Source organism: Lemur catta, chromosome 21 (genome assembly GCF_020740605.2).
Source record: "Lemur catta isolate mLemCat1 chromosome 21, mLemCat1.pri, whole genome shotgun sequence".
NCBI classification, from domain to species: Eukaryota; Metazoa; Chordata; class Mammalia; order Primates; family Lemuridae; genus Lemur; species Lemur catta.
This window is the reverse complement of record NC_059148.1, coordinates 26667306-26683072: the sequence shown is the minus strand read 5'-3', so window position 1 is coordinate 26683072 and position 15767 is coordinate 26667306. Positions and strand designations below refer to the sequence as shown.

Genomic DNA, 15767 nt, shown 5'->3' with positions numbered 1-15767 from the left:
TGCTGATGTGAGTGACTTGCCTTGAGGGGTATGGATTTAGATTCAGACTGAAATGACCATCTTGTTTAATTTCGTTTGCAGAAGGAAAGGGAGATTCCAGCATCTTATGGAAATCTAAGAAAGCCATTCCCTTGCCCATCTTTGTGAAAAGCTCCAGGGAGTTGGCACTGAGGTACCTTCAGTGACCCCCCCCCACCTTTTTTTTGAGACTCTTGCTGTGTCGTCCCAGCTAAAGTGCAGTGGCATCGTCATAGCTTACTCACTGCAACCTCAAACTCCTGGGCTCAAGTGATCCTCCTGCCTCAGCCTCCTGTGTAGCTGGAACTATAGACATGTGCCACCACACCGGGCTAATTTTTCTCTTTTTAGTAGAGACGGGGTCTCGCTCTTGTTCAGGCTGATCTCGAACTCTTAAGCTCAAGCAATCCTCCTGCCTCGGTCTCCCAGAGTGCTAGGATTACAGGCGTGAGCCACTGTGCCTGGCCCAGTGACCCTCTTCTTTAAAGACACTTATTCTGATGGAGGTGCCAGGATATTGGCCTGTATGGAGTGGGAGGAACAAGAAGTGAGGACACAGGCGACTCTTGGGTTCATGTTTGGTTTCTGCTCTTTGCTATTTCCTGTGCGGCCTTGGGCAAGCTACTTTACCTTTCTGTTTACCTGTATGTAAAATAAGGATATTGCATGACATATGCTTTGTTCTTCTGGGGACCAGATTCTGTGGTTCCTTGGCTTTTTTTTTTTTAAGACTTAGGGGTTGGAGGGGTGGTCTTGCTCTGTTGCCCAGGCTGCCTCTGTCTCCTGAATAGCTGGGACTATGGGCGTGCGCTGCCATGCCCAGCTCCCTTGTCCATTCTGAAGTGTTTATTCTTCAGAGAAACCTGAATGATCGCACTGTACAATGGGCGTAACGCAACAGGGACCTATGCCATTGAATTATTTTGAGGAACAGTGAAGTAATGAACATAAAGCATCTAGCAGGCCGTTGGAGGAGAGCGAGCAATTCTCGGGTAGCAGTTGAAGGTGAGCCAGACTGGCTTTGGCCAACTCCCCGCCCTTCCCGTGCTCCTTCCCTTCTCCCTCTCCTCTCTCTTCCCACAGTGCCGCATTCCTCCCTCAGGTGAAAGGTTGCCATCTGTATTAGTTTCCTAGGGCTGATGTAACAGAGTCCCACCAAGTCTGTGGCTTAGACCACAGAAAATTGTCCTCTCACCTCTCACGCTCTGTCTGCAGGCTGGAGGGGAGGATCCTTCCTCACCTCCACAACCGCCTGGTGTTTGGTGTTCCTCGGTTTATGGCTGTCAGCACTCTAATCTCCACCTCTTTGTCACATAACAGTTTTCTGTGTTGTCAGCAACTGACAGTAGTCATTGTATTAGGGGTCACCCTAATCCAGCACGACCTCATCTTAACTTGAGTAAATCCACAGAGATTTCATGATCATTATGAGACTCTGGGGGAACATGAATTTTAGGGACACACCGTTTGACACAGTACATCGGCCAGGCGTGGTGGCTCATGCCTGTAATCCCAGCACTCTGGGAGGCCGAGGCGGGGAGGATCACTTGAGCTCAGGAGTTTGAGACCAGCCTGAGCAAGAGCGACCCTGTCTCCACTAAAAATAAAGAGAAATTAGTCAGACAACTAAACATAGAAAAATTAGCCGGGCATGATGGCGCATGCCTGTAGTCCCAGCTACTAGGGAGGCTGGGGCAGGAGGATCGCTTGAGCTCAGCAGTTTGAGGTTGCTGTGAGCTAGGCTGATGCCACGGCACTGTAGCCCAGGCAACAGAGCAACACTCTGTCTCAAACAAAAAACAAAAAACACGGTACATCATCTTTCCCCTCTTTCGTCTTGGATTTGCAACCATTAATTGGTGGACAGAGTAATTCACAATAAGATGGGAGTCACCCTGTATGCTGTCCCCCCTAGAAGAATCTATGCTTTCAACGAGAACTCAGAGAGAGCGAGCTGTGGCTCCTGATGGGAGGGTAGGAGGGCGTGTGGGCTATTTGTGGGCAGGTCTAGTCCTCAAATTGATTGTTAATGACTTGAAAATAGTTGGTGTTTTGCCATACTGTGAAGGGCGCAGGCCTGATTGGGCAGAAACCACTGAGGCTGGAGGGGGGGAGTCTTTGTTAGATGCCCCTTTGCAAGGCGATTCTGTACCTGCGCTCATGAGTGGACTGCAGGCCGAGTCTTCGTTAATTATGGTAACTCCATGCTCTCCGACGGCACACTCCCGTCTGCCAGAGTATCAGCTTGGAGTGGAAATACCAGCTCAGTGCAGACAATGCCTTTCTCATTGTGTGGAATTATGGTGCCCCGTGGAATTATGGGACTGCTTGGAATTATGGGATCACACGGGATCATGGGACTGCTTGGTATATGGGGCCGCATGGAATTATGGGATTGCTTGGAATGTGGAACCGCATGGGATTATGGGATTGTGGGAGTTACTGGGCTGGAAGAGACAGGTACCATTGCTTTTGTTATCTTTTTTAACATCAAAATAGAGATCAATTCTATTGTTCTTGCATCGAACCCCAAATATAATAGGAAAGAAAATCATCTTAAATTGAAGAGTACATTATCCAAACAGGTGTTATATTTTAAGACTGAATATTCTGGAATCAGATCAAATCCCTTGCACCATCCATTAGCCAGCTGAATGTGCAGGGAACACGGTCAGATGGGAGTAGTAAGAATACCTATGTCATGGTCATGAGGACTCAGGGAGGTGACATGCTTTAAGCCTCAGCAGAGCCTTTAGGTGCTCAGTAAACTGGAGCGGATATTGTTATTATCATTATTTCAGACACTGTGGAATGAAAACAGTCCGGTTCAGGGTCAAGCGGGAGAGCTTGTGAAACCCATGACCGTGGAAGGTGTGCACAGCTTTTCTCTCTTTGGGGTCATCACTTCCCAGCCCTGGAACACACCTGCTCATTGAAGCAACTGCCCTCTGCTGTCTTGCTGATTAGCAGAACAGTGAGGTGCAGAGCCCAGACCTCCAGCGCTGTTAGCTTTTTAAAATTATCACACCCCCACCTGCTTCAGAGGAGCCAAAAGGAGGGAAGCCAGTGGCAGGGCTGCCGCCTCTCACACCCTGCAGATAACCCAGAGCACAGAAAACAGGGCAGCCAGGTTGAGGCCAGTCAGGGCGGTCAGACCTCCAACAGGTGCTGAGACACTCCCGCTGGGGCCAGGTGTGATGCTGAGCCCCGTGCTTGGCATTGTTGTCGGGCAGTGAGGGGAGAAACGGTTGATACACGGATGAATGAGAAAGGCCTCTGGCCTAGGGAGCTCCCAGTGTGACAACAGAACAAGCCATGTATACTGTGTGTCCCCTGCCTGTACCACCTCAGGAGAACACAGGAGAGCAGCAGAGAGAGGGGCGGGGAGCTCAGTTTCAGCCAAACCCAAACCTGAACAACGGATCGGTTGATCCATGGCATGTGGGGCTTTTTTTTGACCCCCGAACCACATTTATTATCCCTGCTATTATGCAGCTAAATCAACTTTTAAACTTCCCTTCCAACTAAATCAACTTTTGAATTTCCCTCTGCTTCGAACTTATTAAATGGATGAGTTCTGCAGGCTCCAGCGGAGGGCAGTGTATCCCATCAGGAAGTTAGGTGTGGCCCACAGGGAATCAGCCAACACGCGTGCGTTAGGACACTTGCCGCAGCCTGGCAAGGTAGAGACTGTCAAGCGTCCCATTATTGTAGGTAGGGAAACTGAGACTGAGAGAGATGTGGTGACTTGCCTAAAGTGACATAGCTAATAATCTTTTAGCCATGATGCACTATGGCAAGGGTCATGTGTTAGTTTCCTGTGACTGCCATAACACATTGCCACAACCGGGTGGTTTAGAACAGTAAATTTCTTCTCTAATAGTCCTGGGAGCCAGAAGTCTGAAATCAAAATGTTGCAAGGCTGTGCTCCCTCTGAAGGGTTTAGGACAGAATCCTTCCCTGCCTCCTCCGGTTTCTGGCAGCTCCTGGCAGCACCTGGTACTCCTTGGCTTGTGGCCACGTCACTCCAGTCTCTGCCTTCATCTTCCCATGGACTCCTTTGTGTCTCTGTCCAAATCTCCCTCTTCCTTCTCTTATAAAGACACTAGTCATGGCCTCCCCTAAATCCAGGATTATTTCATCTTGCGATCCTTAACATTTGCAAAGACCCTTTTCCATGTGAGGCCACAGTCACAGGTACTGAGGGTTAAGACTTGAACGTAGTCTCTTTGGGGGACACAATTGAACCACAGATGGGTTTTTACAGGCAGGCACAGATGGTTGGGCTGGGATGGAGGGAGGGGACTTGAGAGACCCAGGGTGCATTGACACCTGGTGGGGGTCCTTACCCGTTAGCAAGGGGGGACCCCTGAGACTTGCCGGGTTCCCTGGAGCAGCAGTGTGAGCTGCTCCATGCTGGATCTCCCTTTTAGGAGCCGTGGTGGGTGATTCTTCCCCGATGCCTGCCTCTGCCTTATTTTCACAGTGGCAGTATTTTTAGTCACAGCATAGATGGAGGTTCTAATTATTAACGCCCCACCCTGGGGAGCAGTGGGACCTGAATCCATTGTTAACTAATTAAACTACTTGACAGAAGTTGGCATACGGGGAGCCAAGGCTCAGCCATCGTTGTCTGTGGTTATCCTGTTAGGTCAAACACGGGACAGTTTGCCATAGAAAGGGTGCTGTGGCCCAGTCTTTCTCTTTTAGAAAGCGTGCCCTGGGCTTCCCCAGACGGAAGCCTTGTAGGGCGAAACCCTTAGGGTGCTGAGCTGGTGCAGGCAGCCAGCCTTCCTTGTATCTGTGCTTCCAGGAGCCCCAGGGAGTGTATAAATTCAGGCAGTGTCTAGGGAAACCGGTGACATGCTTCCCTCCAGCGCGATCTATTTCTCAGAGACAGAATCTCCAATTAGAATAATCTCCGTTTCCTGAAGCCTGTCACAAATGAAAATTCTTCCCTGAGGGTCAGATCCCAGGGCGTCCCCTGGTGGCCACAGAGGGCCACACACAGAGGGGAACTCTGAAGTATCCGAGATCTGGGACTCAGAGGACTTGGCTAAATTTTTTTTTTTTAATTAAATAACTTAAAAATTGTATTTATGGCCGGGCGCGGTGGCTCACGCCTGTAATCCTAGCACTCTGGGAGGCCAAGGCAGGTGGATCACTCCAGGTCAGGAGTTCGAGACCAGCCTGAGCAAGAGTGAGACCCCATCTCTACTAAAAATAGAAATAAATTATCTAGCCAACTAAAAATATATATAGAAAAAATTAGCCGGGCATGGTGCCGCGTGCCTGTAGTCCCAGCTACTCGGGAGGCTGAGGCAGTAGGATCGCTTAAGCCCAGGAGTTTGAGGTTGCTGTGAGCTAGGCTGATGCCACGGCACTCACTCTAGCCTGGACAATAAAACGAGACTCTGTCTCAAAAAAAAAAAAAATTGTATTTATCATTATTAATTTATTAAGACTAGTACTTACAACTCCAGTAATAGCTTTTTGTAACCAGGCATTCCTCTAGAGAGGCCTCCACCCCAATGCTTGTGACCTACAGACTCCAGCTCTGAAACTGAAATGACAAGAAATTTTGAGACAATTCAGAAGGAGAAACTCCAGCAAAGATGAGTGGGTGTCATTTTCAGTCATACATAGAGGCGGGTTTCCAGACCAGTGGCGCATGGGCCAAACCAGCGCACAAATATGTTGGGCTCATAGTTACTTTTCTTTTTTTTTGAGATAGCGTCTCACTCTGTTGCCTGGACTAGAGTGCTGTGGCGTCAGCCTAGCTCACAGCAACCTCAAACTCCTGGGCTTGATCTCATCCTGGGCTTAAGCGATCCTCCTGCCTCAGCCTCCCAAGTAGCTGGGACTACAGGCATGTGCCACCATGCCCGGCTAATTTTTTATATATATATTTTTAGCTGTCCATATAATTTCTTTCTATTTTTAGTAGAGACGGGGTCTCGCTCTTGCTCAGGCTGGTCTCAAACTCCTGAGCTCAGACAATTTGCCCGCCTCGGCCTCCCAGAGTGCTAGGATTACAGGCGTGAGCCACCATGCCCGGCCTTCATAGTTACTTTTTTAAAAAAAGTTTCAACCTGTTGCCAACATTTAAAAATGCAAGGTTTCAAATAGAACTCTTGATCTTTGATTTCTTCTGAAAAATCGGTGATCTCATGCGGCTTTCATTCCTACAGGAGGTTAATAAATTGGAACTGAGTAGCATTTGCCTCTTTAAATGGGACATGTGTTCTCTCCAGTTTGCCACAGGCCTCACCACTCCCTATTGTCCTGGTCTATTTACATCTTTCACTTACTGCCTGGTTCCTGGAGGTATTTGAGTTTGTCATCCCTAGCCTAGAGTTTGGGATTGGGCCAACGGGACAGAAAGTCCTGTGAGACATATGAGGGGGAATTCAAAGGCTTTGGCTAAACAGGAAAAATATTTCTGGAAAGCCTCTTTTTCCTTAATGAACTTTTAGGGGGAATGGGAAGTACTATTATTAAAAAAAACCAAACACTGATATATGTCGGGGAGGGTGTGAAATTCATAAGGGTTATTAAGAGAAAACATGCAATGAGAGATTACTGAACCCCACTTCCCCTCCCCTTTTTAAAAATTGTGATAAAATATATATAACATAAAATTGACCATTTTAACCATCTTTAGGTGCACAGTTCTGTGGCATTCAGTACAGTCACATCTTTGTGCAACCATCACCACCGTCCATCCGCAGAACTTTTTTCATCTTGCAAAACCAAAATTCTGTCCCCATTAAAACCAACTCCCCATTCTGCATCCTCCACAGCCCCTGGCACCCCCCGTTCTATGATTTGCTCTAGGTGCTGCATGTAAATAGAATCATACAGTATTTGTTCTTTTGTGCTTGGCTTATTTCATAATGCCAACATTCATAATGTCCTCAAGGTTCATCGATATTGTATCTTATGTCAGAATTCTCTTTTTTTAAGCAGAGTGAGTGATATTCTGTTGTATGAATAGAGTGCATTTTTTGTATTATTCATCGGTCGACGGGCACTTGGAGTGCTTCCACCTTTTGGCCATTGTGAATAATGCTGCTATGAACATGGGCCTCCCTTTTTTTGAGATAAACTGAATGTTGTCATCATGAGAGCACAGACTTAGAAGTTGGCTTGATGAGGATTCAGCCCGGCCACCACCCCTTGCTAGCTGTGTGGTGTTGGACAGTTCCCTTCATCTGCCTAAACCCTGGTTTCCTCATCTGTGCCACACACAAGTAAGATAATCATCATGTCACAGGGTGTTGACAGGGATGAGTGAGAATGAATATGAAATATTTATTGCAGTGCCCTGCACAGAGCAAGCACCAGTGCATCTTACTGTCTTAGGTTCATTCAGCATTTTTTTTTTTGAGGTGGGGTCTTGCTATGTTGCCCAGACTGGACTTGAACTCCTGGGTTCAAGTGATCCTTCCGCCTCAGCTTCCCAAGTAGCTGGGATTACAGGCTGGAGCCACCACACTTGGCTTTGGTAGCCTTTCTTATACCCCATGTGAAGTTCATACCTTAATTGAATAATGTTCATTCTTGTTTCCTTTCTGTTCTATTTCTTTTTAAATATGCTGCATACATGTTAGAGAAATTGGTAACCTAAGAATCCCATTTTGCTTTATTGTGCTATTATTGTCGGATTATCATTTTTTATATTATTTTTTACTTATCAACTTTATTTTTTAGAACAGTTTTAGATTTATAGAAAAATTCAGTAGATAATACTGAGAGTTCCCATATACAACCGCCATACCTAGTTTTCCCCTAATACTGACATCTTACATTAGGATAGTACGCTCATTACAATTAATAAACCAATATAGACACATGATCATTGTAACTAAAGTCTATGGATTTATTCAGATTCCCACAGTTTTTACCTAATGTCCTTTTTCTGTTTCAGAATCCCACCCAGGACACCGTGTTACATTTAGTATTGTTAGATTACTCTTGCTATCACAATTTCTCAGACTTTCCTTGTTTTTGGTGACTCTGACAATTTTGAGGAGTACTGGTCAGTTATTTTGTAGAATGTCCCTCTTTGGGGATTTGTGGCTTTGTTTTTTTATTTACTGGAAACTTACTATAGGTCAGTCATTGTGTGAGGCATTGGGGATATGGCAGTGAGTCAAGATATTTCATAAATAACATTTATAAGTTTTTTTTGAGATGGGGTCTTGCTGTGTTGCCCAGGCTGGTCTGGAATTCCTGAGCTTAGGCAATCCTCCTGCCTCGGCCTCCCCAGTAGTTGGGATTACCAAAGCCCAGCTGATAAATAGCATTTATAACTCATTGACATTGACTGTGGGACTCTGAGGAAGCTGTATGTGCTGGGGGTGGGGTTTGAACCCAGGCAGCCAGTCCTAGAGCCAACACCCTTGACTACTGTGCTGTTGCTGCCTCCCGTGTGGAGAGGAGGGATTTCTTCAGGCTGGTGTGAAGTAATAGGCACACATCTTGAAAAATCAAGCAACCCAATGATGATCAGGAAAGTAGGACGATAAGTAGAGCAAATTAAAAGTGAAATGGAGTCATTTCTGGTGAAGTGGATTAGGGAAAGTGAGTTAAAATAATCTCTTCACCTACATTTATCTTCTGAGCTCCTCTGCTCTTCCTGTGAAGTGTGTCTGTGTGATTTACTCTGTTCTTGAATGTCCCTGAAAGAGTATTTTTATACAATCCAAAAATTCATGATTGAGGTTCAGAATAGGCCAGCGACAGGTCTGTGTCTTTTAACACATTTTTTTGTGGCATGCTGTGGATGTAGCCAAGAAAAACCCTGTCTGATGTGGTCATGGGGTGGAAGGTCTAGTGCCAGAGAGTGGGGTTCATCAGGGGCCCTGCCCTCCCTAGTCTGGGGCGGCATCCAAGTCCTGTGAGCCTTTTTGAGCTTTGTTACCTCACTTGTGTGTTAGATAATTCCTTGGAGTGGCATCTTACACCTAGATGAGATTCTAATGTCCAGCCACACACAAGGCCAAAATCTGGTAGAGTCAGAATTACCCTTGAGGAACCTTCAGACTACTCACAAAGGAATGAACGCAATGTGCTATGTGGGGGAACCCCACCCAGCCTGCCGGTATGTCCAGCGCAGACAATTTTTCGGCCAGCATTTGGCCAGATGACTCCATCCTTGGTTAAACCAGATCACATATCTACTTGTGTTTTGGACCCATGTTGCAAAAAAAAAAAACCAATTACATGTCTTTACATGCCAGGATTAGGATACATGAGGTCCGCTGACTGAGAGGACAGAGTCAGGGCTCTTCAAAGGTGTCCAGATGTCACAGTTGGTTTTGTTTGTTTGTTTCTCTAAGTACCTAGTTCAGTTTGTGTACATTGGAGGACCTGTGGTGCCACTACCCGGCCCTTCCAGGGTACTTGATAAGAATTAAGTGAAAATTGTGTGCTATGTGATGCTCAGGACAAGTGCTTGGTGTCATAAGTGTGACCGTGGGTGCTAAATGCATGGAAGTCACAGGGAGGTATGTGATTTGCTTTTTAAGAAAATTTTTGGAGAGGGGGCTATTGTGTGTTTTGCAGACCCCAGAGGACCCTAGTGACTTGGTTTCTATTGAATGTGTGGGCGGTGATGAAGCCGTGGGCAGGCATTGACTTTGTGAAGAGCACTCAGTCTCCTGCTGGGTTACATCCAACCAAGCCCCCTTCAGAGACCTCCCCTTCACCCTGGGCTAATATGGCTCCTTTGTTTGGCCACAGAACGTCCTGAAGGAGCACGCGGATGATGACCCCAGTCTGGCCATCACTGGGGTCCCCGTGGTCACTTGGCCAAAGAAGACTCCAAAGGTAAGACCCAGACTGCCCCCAGCTGGGAGACTGCTTCCCGCTGCCTTTCGCACCTCCTATAGGATGAATGTCGGCAGGTTTTTGGGCAGGGGGGCTCCTGGGAGAGGGCATCCCAGTTAAGATGAATGATTTTGGTGATTTGTTCATTGCAAGTTTTTGTTTTTTGAAAAGGATCATTTTACCAAGCTGTGGAAACTGCAAGCAGTGCCCCCTGGTGGTCACTTGTGGGGCGCTGATGCCTCGCCTTTCCGTGCCGCTCGGTAGATTTTCATTCTCTCCTTCCCTCGCGCTCTTGTTCTTTCCTTCCTTTCTTCCTTTTCCTCCAGCTGCTTCTCGGGCTGGTCTCCCCTCTTTTGAAAGCAGCTTTTTTCTCTTTGTAAAACTGATTGATGCTCAACATAAAAATGTCTAATCAGACAGGCAAAGTCAAAGACACTAGGAAGGATAGTTAACAGTTTTATCACTGAGGGCTTAAGGAGCAGGTTGCTGTTGTCCCATCTTCCACTTCTCTGATCTTCTTTAGACGCCAGCAACCCTGTCGGGGGGACAGTTGTGACTCTCTCTCATTTTATAGATGAGGAAACTGAGGCTTATAAAGGTGAAGTCACTTGTTAGGACAGAGCCAAGAACTCAAAGTTTCGTTGGTTTGAAAGCAAAGACCAAACTCAACAGATGCCCACCTCAGAGGCCACCGCCCAGAGGAAACGGTGACATTCTGGCGCTCATCCTCCCAAAGGCCGTGCTAGGCGGGATATGTACGCGTCAGTCCACCTCTCCGCCTGTCTACACTCAGCTTCCACTTTCTTGGGCAAGTGACATAAACTCCCTGGACCTTACTTTCCTCCTTTGTAAAAAGGGGTTTTATACCAGCACTTTCTTCACATGGTTGTCAGGACTAAATACAGTAATATTAACACATGCAAAGCCCTTAGGACAAGGTGGTTAGTACTCCTCAGTGTTATTTACTACTTAAGCAGCCCTTTGGAGTATTTTGCTAATTTCTGATTTTTTTTTGCTGTCATATAAAAAACACTGAGAGGGAAATTCTAGATCCGCACTGCCCAAAATGGTAGATACTAGCCACATGTAGCTGTTGAGCACTGAAACATGGCTAGCCCAGACCGAGATGTGCTGTAAGTGTAAAATGTCCAACAGATTTCAAAGACTTAGTACAAAAAAAGTGGAAAAACCTCATTAATTATTTTTTTAAATATGGATTGCATGTTGAAATTATTGTTGCCAGATTTAAAAAAGGATACCCAGTTAAATGTGAATTTTAGATAAACAACAAATAGTTTTTTAGTATGAGTATATCCCAAATATTACATGAGATATACTTATGCTCAAAAGAATTATTCATTGTTCATCTGAAATTTCACTGGGTGCCCCATATCTTTTTTTTTTTTTTTTTTTGAGACAGGGTCTCATTGTGTTGTCTAGGCTAGAGTGCGGTGTCATTATTATAGCTCACTGCAGCTTCCAACTCCTGGGTTCAAGTGATCCTCCCGCCTAAGCCTCCTCAGTAGGTGGGACCACAGGCATGTGTCACTGTGCTTGGCTAATTTTTTTCACTTTTTGTAGAGATGGGGGTGTCACTATTTTGGCTGGGCTGGTCCCAAACTCCTGGCCTCAAGCAATCCTCCCACCTCGGCCTCCCTAACTATTAGGATTCCAGACATGAGGCACTGCATCTGACCAATGCTCTATATTTTTATTTGCTAAATCAGGCAGCCTTATTTGAAATGATAATATTTTTGATATATAAGCAAAATGGATTATTAAGATTAATTTCACTGTTTCTTTTTACTTTTTTAAATGTAGCTACAAAATAATTCCAAAGTACATATGTGGCTCACCTTATATTTGTATTGGGCAGTGCTGTTCTAGATTCTTTTCGCTTTTGTTTGATAATCTGCTCAGGATATGTTCCTAAATGTGGACTTGCTGGGGAAAAGGGCATCCCTTACTTGTGGGAATGAAATTCTCTTAGAAGCTTAGCAGGAACGTAGGGGGCAATAACGACAAAGGATTCCCCTCTGTGTCTTCTGCCTTTCTTCCCCAGTCTGCAAAGCGTGTGGGGTGTTAAAGATGGCTTTCCCTGCGCGTGCAGTAACAGCGCCAGTGCTGTGCAGCAAACCGCAGGCTCTGCTTGCAGAGGTAGCTCCCCAAAACACCCCAGCCAGCCCCGGCCTCGCAGAACCTGAAGAGGAAAGTGGTGAGACTTCGCCTCCCTGCCGGCTTCCCTCCTAGCTGAGGAGTAGCTCCAGGGGAAGTAGTAGGGTTCACAGAACATTGGCTTTTGGAAAAACAAACGTGCTACTGCCCACTGTAATCTCAGAATTCATGGAGAGGCCCACATGATCGTCTGTCGGGGAAATCACGTTAGATAGATAGATAGATATGCCCTGCCTTCTGAGCCCGAGGCTCTAGCCCACCCCCTGAGAGATTTATAGGCACTTTTTAAAATAAAACCAAAACTGTTCCATTTCCTCTGAAGGCCTAGAAGCAGGAAGGTGGCTTCTGGGGGGGAGTAGACTTTATCTAAGACTCCGCAGAGGATGGGTTTGTAAACGCTGGTGCGCACACGGCTCAGCAGGGCTGGCACTGTCAGTGCTGGCGGGAGAGGTTGGAGGCCTCAAGCTGGGAGGGAGAGGGTGGTGGGGAGGGAGGAGTCAGAATAGGTGACGTGTAACAACACCTGCCGGGTATGAGTCTAAAGAAACCTCATCAATGGTCAGTCCCCTCTCCCCTAAGCTTCCTCTTCCTCCCACCAGCCCCTGGTAACTACTCATCTACTTTCTGTCTCTATTGATTTGCCTATTGTGACATGTCATGTAAATGGAATCATACACTGCACGTGCTTTCGTATCTGACTTCTTTCACTTAGCTTGATGTTTTCAAGGTTTATCCAGGTTGTAGTACGTGTCAGTGCTTCATTCTTTTATACGGCTGAGTAATATTCTATCGTATGGATAGATCACATTGTGTTCATCCATTCCTCTGTGGAGGGACAATTGGGTTGTTTCTACCTTTTGGCTATTGTGCATAATGATACTATGAACATTCGTGTACAGGATTTTAGGTGGACATATGTTTTAATGTCTCTTGTGTACATACCCTAGGAGTGGAATTGCTGGGTCACACGGTAGCTGTGTATTTAACTTTTTGAGGAACTTCCAGACTGTTTCCCATAGCGGCTGCACCATTTAAAATTTCTACCAGTAGTATAGCAGGGTTCCAATTTCTTCATACCCTCACCAACACTTGGTATCATTCTTTTTTATTGTAGGTATGCACGTGCAGCCTTTTTAATTTACGTTATGTTTTCTAAAATTCATTTGAACCTGTATTAATTTGCCATGACAAAGTACCACAAACTAGGTGGCTTAAACAACAGAAATTCATTTCCTCATAGTGCTGGAGGCAAGAAGTCCACGATCAAGGTGTCAGCAGGGTTGGTTTCTTCTGCAGCCTCTCTCGTTCGTTGGCTGTCTTCTCTCTATCTTCACGTGGTCGTCCCTCTGTACCTATTTGTGTCCTAATCTCTTCTCACAAGGACACCATTCACCCTGGGTTGGGCCCACTCTAACAACACCATTTTAACTTAATGACTTCTTTAATCATCTTTTCTCCGGAGAGAATCACATTCTGAAGCACTGGGGGTTAGGACTTCAACATGCAAATTTAGGGGGTAGGGACACAATTCACATAATGAACAAATTTATAACATAATAAATTCATATGGAATAAGTAACAAATAAATAAATAAAATTGATTCAAATTTATTTCAGAGCCACCAAAAGGTATAAAGAAGAAGAGTGAATACCATGGGCCCCTCGCCCAGCTCTAGAGATAAATGCCAGCCAGCTCAGCTGCAACCCCTGGGGGTGTCGGTCCTCGGTGTACGGTGTACGCACCAGCTTCTAGATGCGGATTTTAGATTTTACTTTCTCCTTTCCTTGAGCCTGGGAGGTGGACAGTAGTATCTCTGCGGTGCGTTTGAGGAAACTGGGGGCTTAGCAAGTGCAACACACACTGAGAAGTAGGATGTTGGCCCCCAGATGTGGAGGAACCCAATGAAATGTGGCAGAGGGAGGGGGAGGGGAGGCCTCTGCTGTATTTATGCATTTCCTGGCTGGTGGGGTTAAAAAGTTAACAGGAAAGGAAGAAGTAGCTAAATGTCTGACTGCCCAGGCCGCCCGGGGTCTCTCGGTTCCCAGGTTCGCAGTTGGCTTCCTCCCAATTTGATACAGGTTGGGTTGAAAGATCAAGGGTGCCCACTGAGGCTGTCAGAACGCAAGGTAGGGAGTGGTATTTGATCTGGGTTGGGTTACTTAACAAGTAATTAATGCTAAATGATGATTAGCAAGACATGCTTTGATCTCCCACCTCGCCTCCAGGAGAACAGAGCCCTTTTCTGGAACTGATTAGGCCCCGTGAGGTCATTTCTGAGGTGCTGTCCTTCAAATCCAAGATGCTACTGACTCCGCATCTGTCACCCTTCACCCGATTAGCCGTTTCCACGAGTGGTGTTGGATTTGTTTTGATCTGTCTACACTCTGGCCGCTTCCTTTTACGACCAGTTGGCGGGATTTGGGGGGCCTGTCTGTGACCTTTGAGGCAAGGGGGAGGGGACTGGGCTTATTTGAGGCCCGGCCTCTGACCTCGGCCTTATTAGTGAGCTGACCTTCTGCTCAGCAGCCAGACACTCCTGCCGGCTGGCTGGCTGGTTCCTTCCCAAAGGAGGAAACTGAGGACGGAGGGGAGACCGGGCCCCAGCTGCCCCTGGCTAGCAGGCCCGTTGATGCAAACATCCTGCTTCTTCATCCATTATCTCTAGTGGCCAACCCAGGCTGCCACTTGAATTTCAATTATTGGCAATTTCTCTGGAGTACAGGAGCAGAGAGGCTGAAGTGTGTAGGACAAGTACCCTGACAGGGACTTGGGGACAGCCCTCCTCTGTAGTTATTGGATCAGCTTCCTTATGGGGACCTCACGGGCTCACACAGGAACCGATGCCTGTGTCACCTTCGGCCCTGCCCTGTTTTTCTTCCCCTTCCTCCGCAGGTGGTCACTTAGCTCTGGGAGGCCTGAGCAGTCTGGGGTCCCTCGGGAGTGACACGCAGCATTTTGCTGAGGGAGAAGCACATAACTGAGTAGAAGCGGCCCCTGTGCTTCCTGCTGCTCTGCTCTCTGCCTTGCTCTGGGTCCTGTCAGCCCAGGGTAATTAAGTTGCTGATGTACCATTGGAGGGGAGAAGGAGGAGGAGGAGGAGGCTGGAGATAATGGCCGCCCTTTACTGTCACCTGCTCGGGATTTCCTAGGCAGTGCCGTCTAATGAGGAACAGCCCTCAGGCTGGTGGCATCAGCTTCACCTGGGGAACTTGTTAAAAAATACAGCTTCCTGGGCCCCACCCTGGACATTGTGATTCAGTAGGTTTGGAGCGAGGCCTGGGAATCTGTGCTTTCTAAATGCGTCCCGGGTCACTCTCTGCACCGCTAGTGTCAGATGCACCTGGGGATTGAATCCTGCCTCTGCCACTGACTTGGGCAAGTCTAAGCCTCAGTTTACACATCTGTAAAAGGAGCTAATGGTGCCTTTCTTGCAGGGTTGCTGTGAGATGCTGTCTGTAAAACACCTGTGTAGTGGGCCTTCAATCAGTGGTAACGATTATCATCTCTCAGAATTATGGTTTGTAAGTGAGCAGTAACTTTGAATCTGCCCACTCGGGCGTTTGATGCTTGGTATAGAAATAGAGGACTTGGGAGCAGGGATTGTGCTGAATGGTGTAGAGACATTTCCCATCCATAAATTATTATTTGCTTGTGCAAAACTTAGTCTCAAGTGAGGGCCTGAATGACTTAATTTTCTTGAAATAGTTGTGGCTTTGCTGAGCTGGGGGCGGGGCTGGTTT

At 46.8% G+C, this 15767-nt stretch overlaps 1 protein-coding gene across 1 annotated transcript in view; it reads left to right on the top strand.

Moving 5' to 3' along the window:
- Positions 1-15767, top strand: part of KDM2B (lysine demethylase 2B) — a 113125-nt gene that overhangs the window by 55458 nt on the left and 41900 nt on the right. The window contains exon 12 of the mRNA XM_045534877.1: positions 9766-9852. Within this exon, the coding sequence (XP_045390833.1) occupies positions 9766-9852 (87 nt within the window). The remainder of the gene's footprint in view (positions 1-9765; positions 9853-15767) is intronic.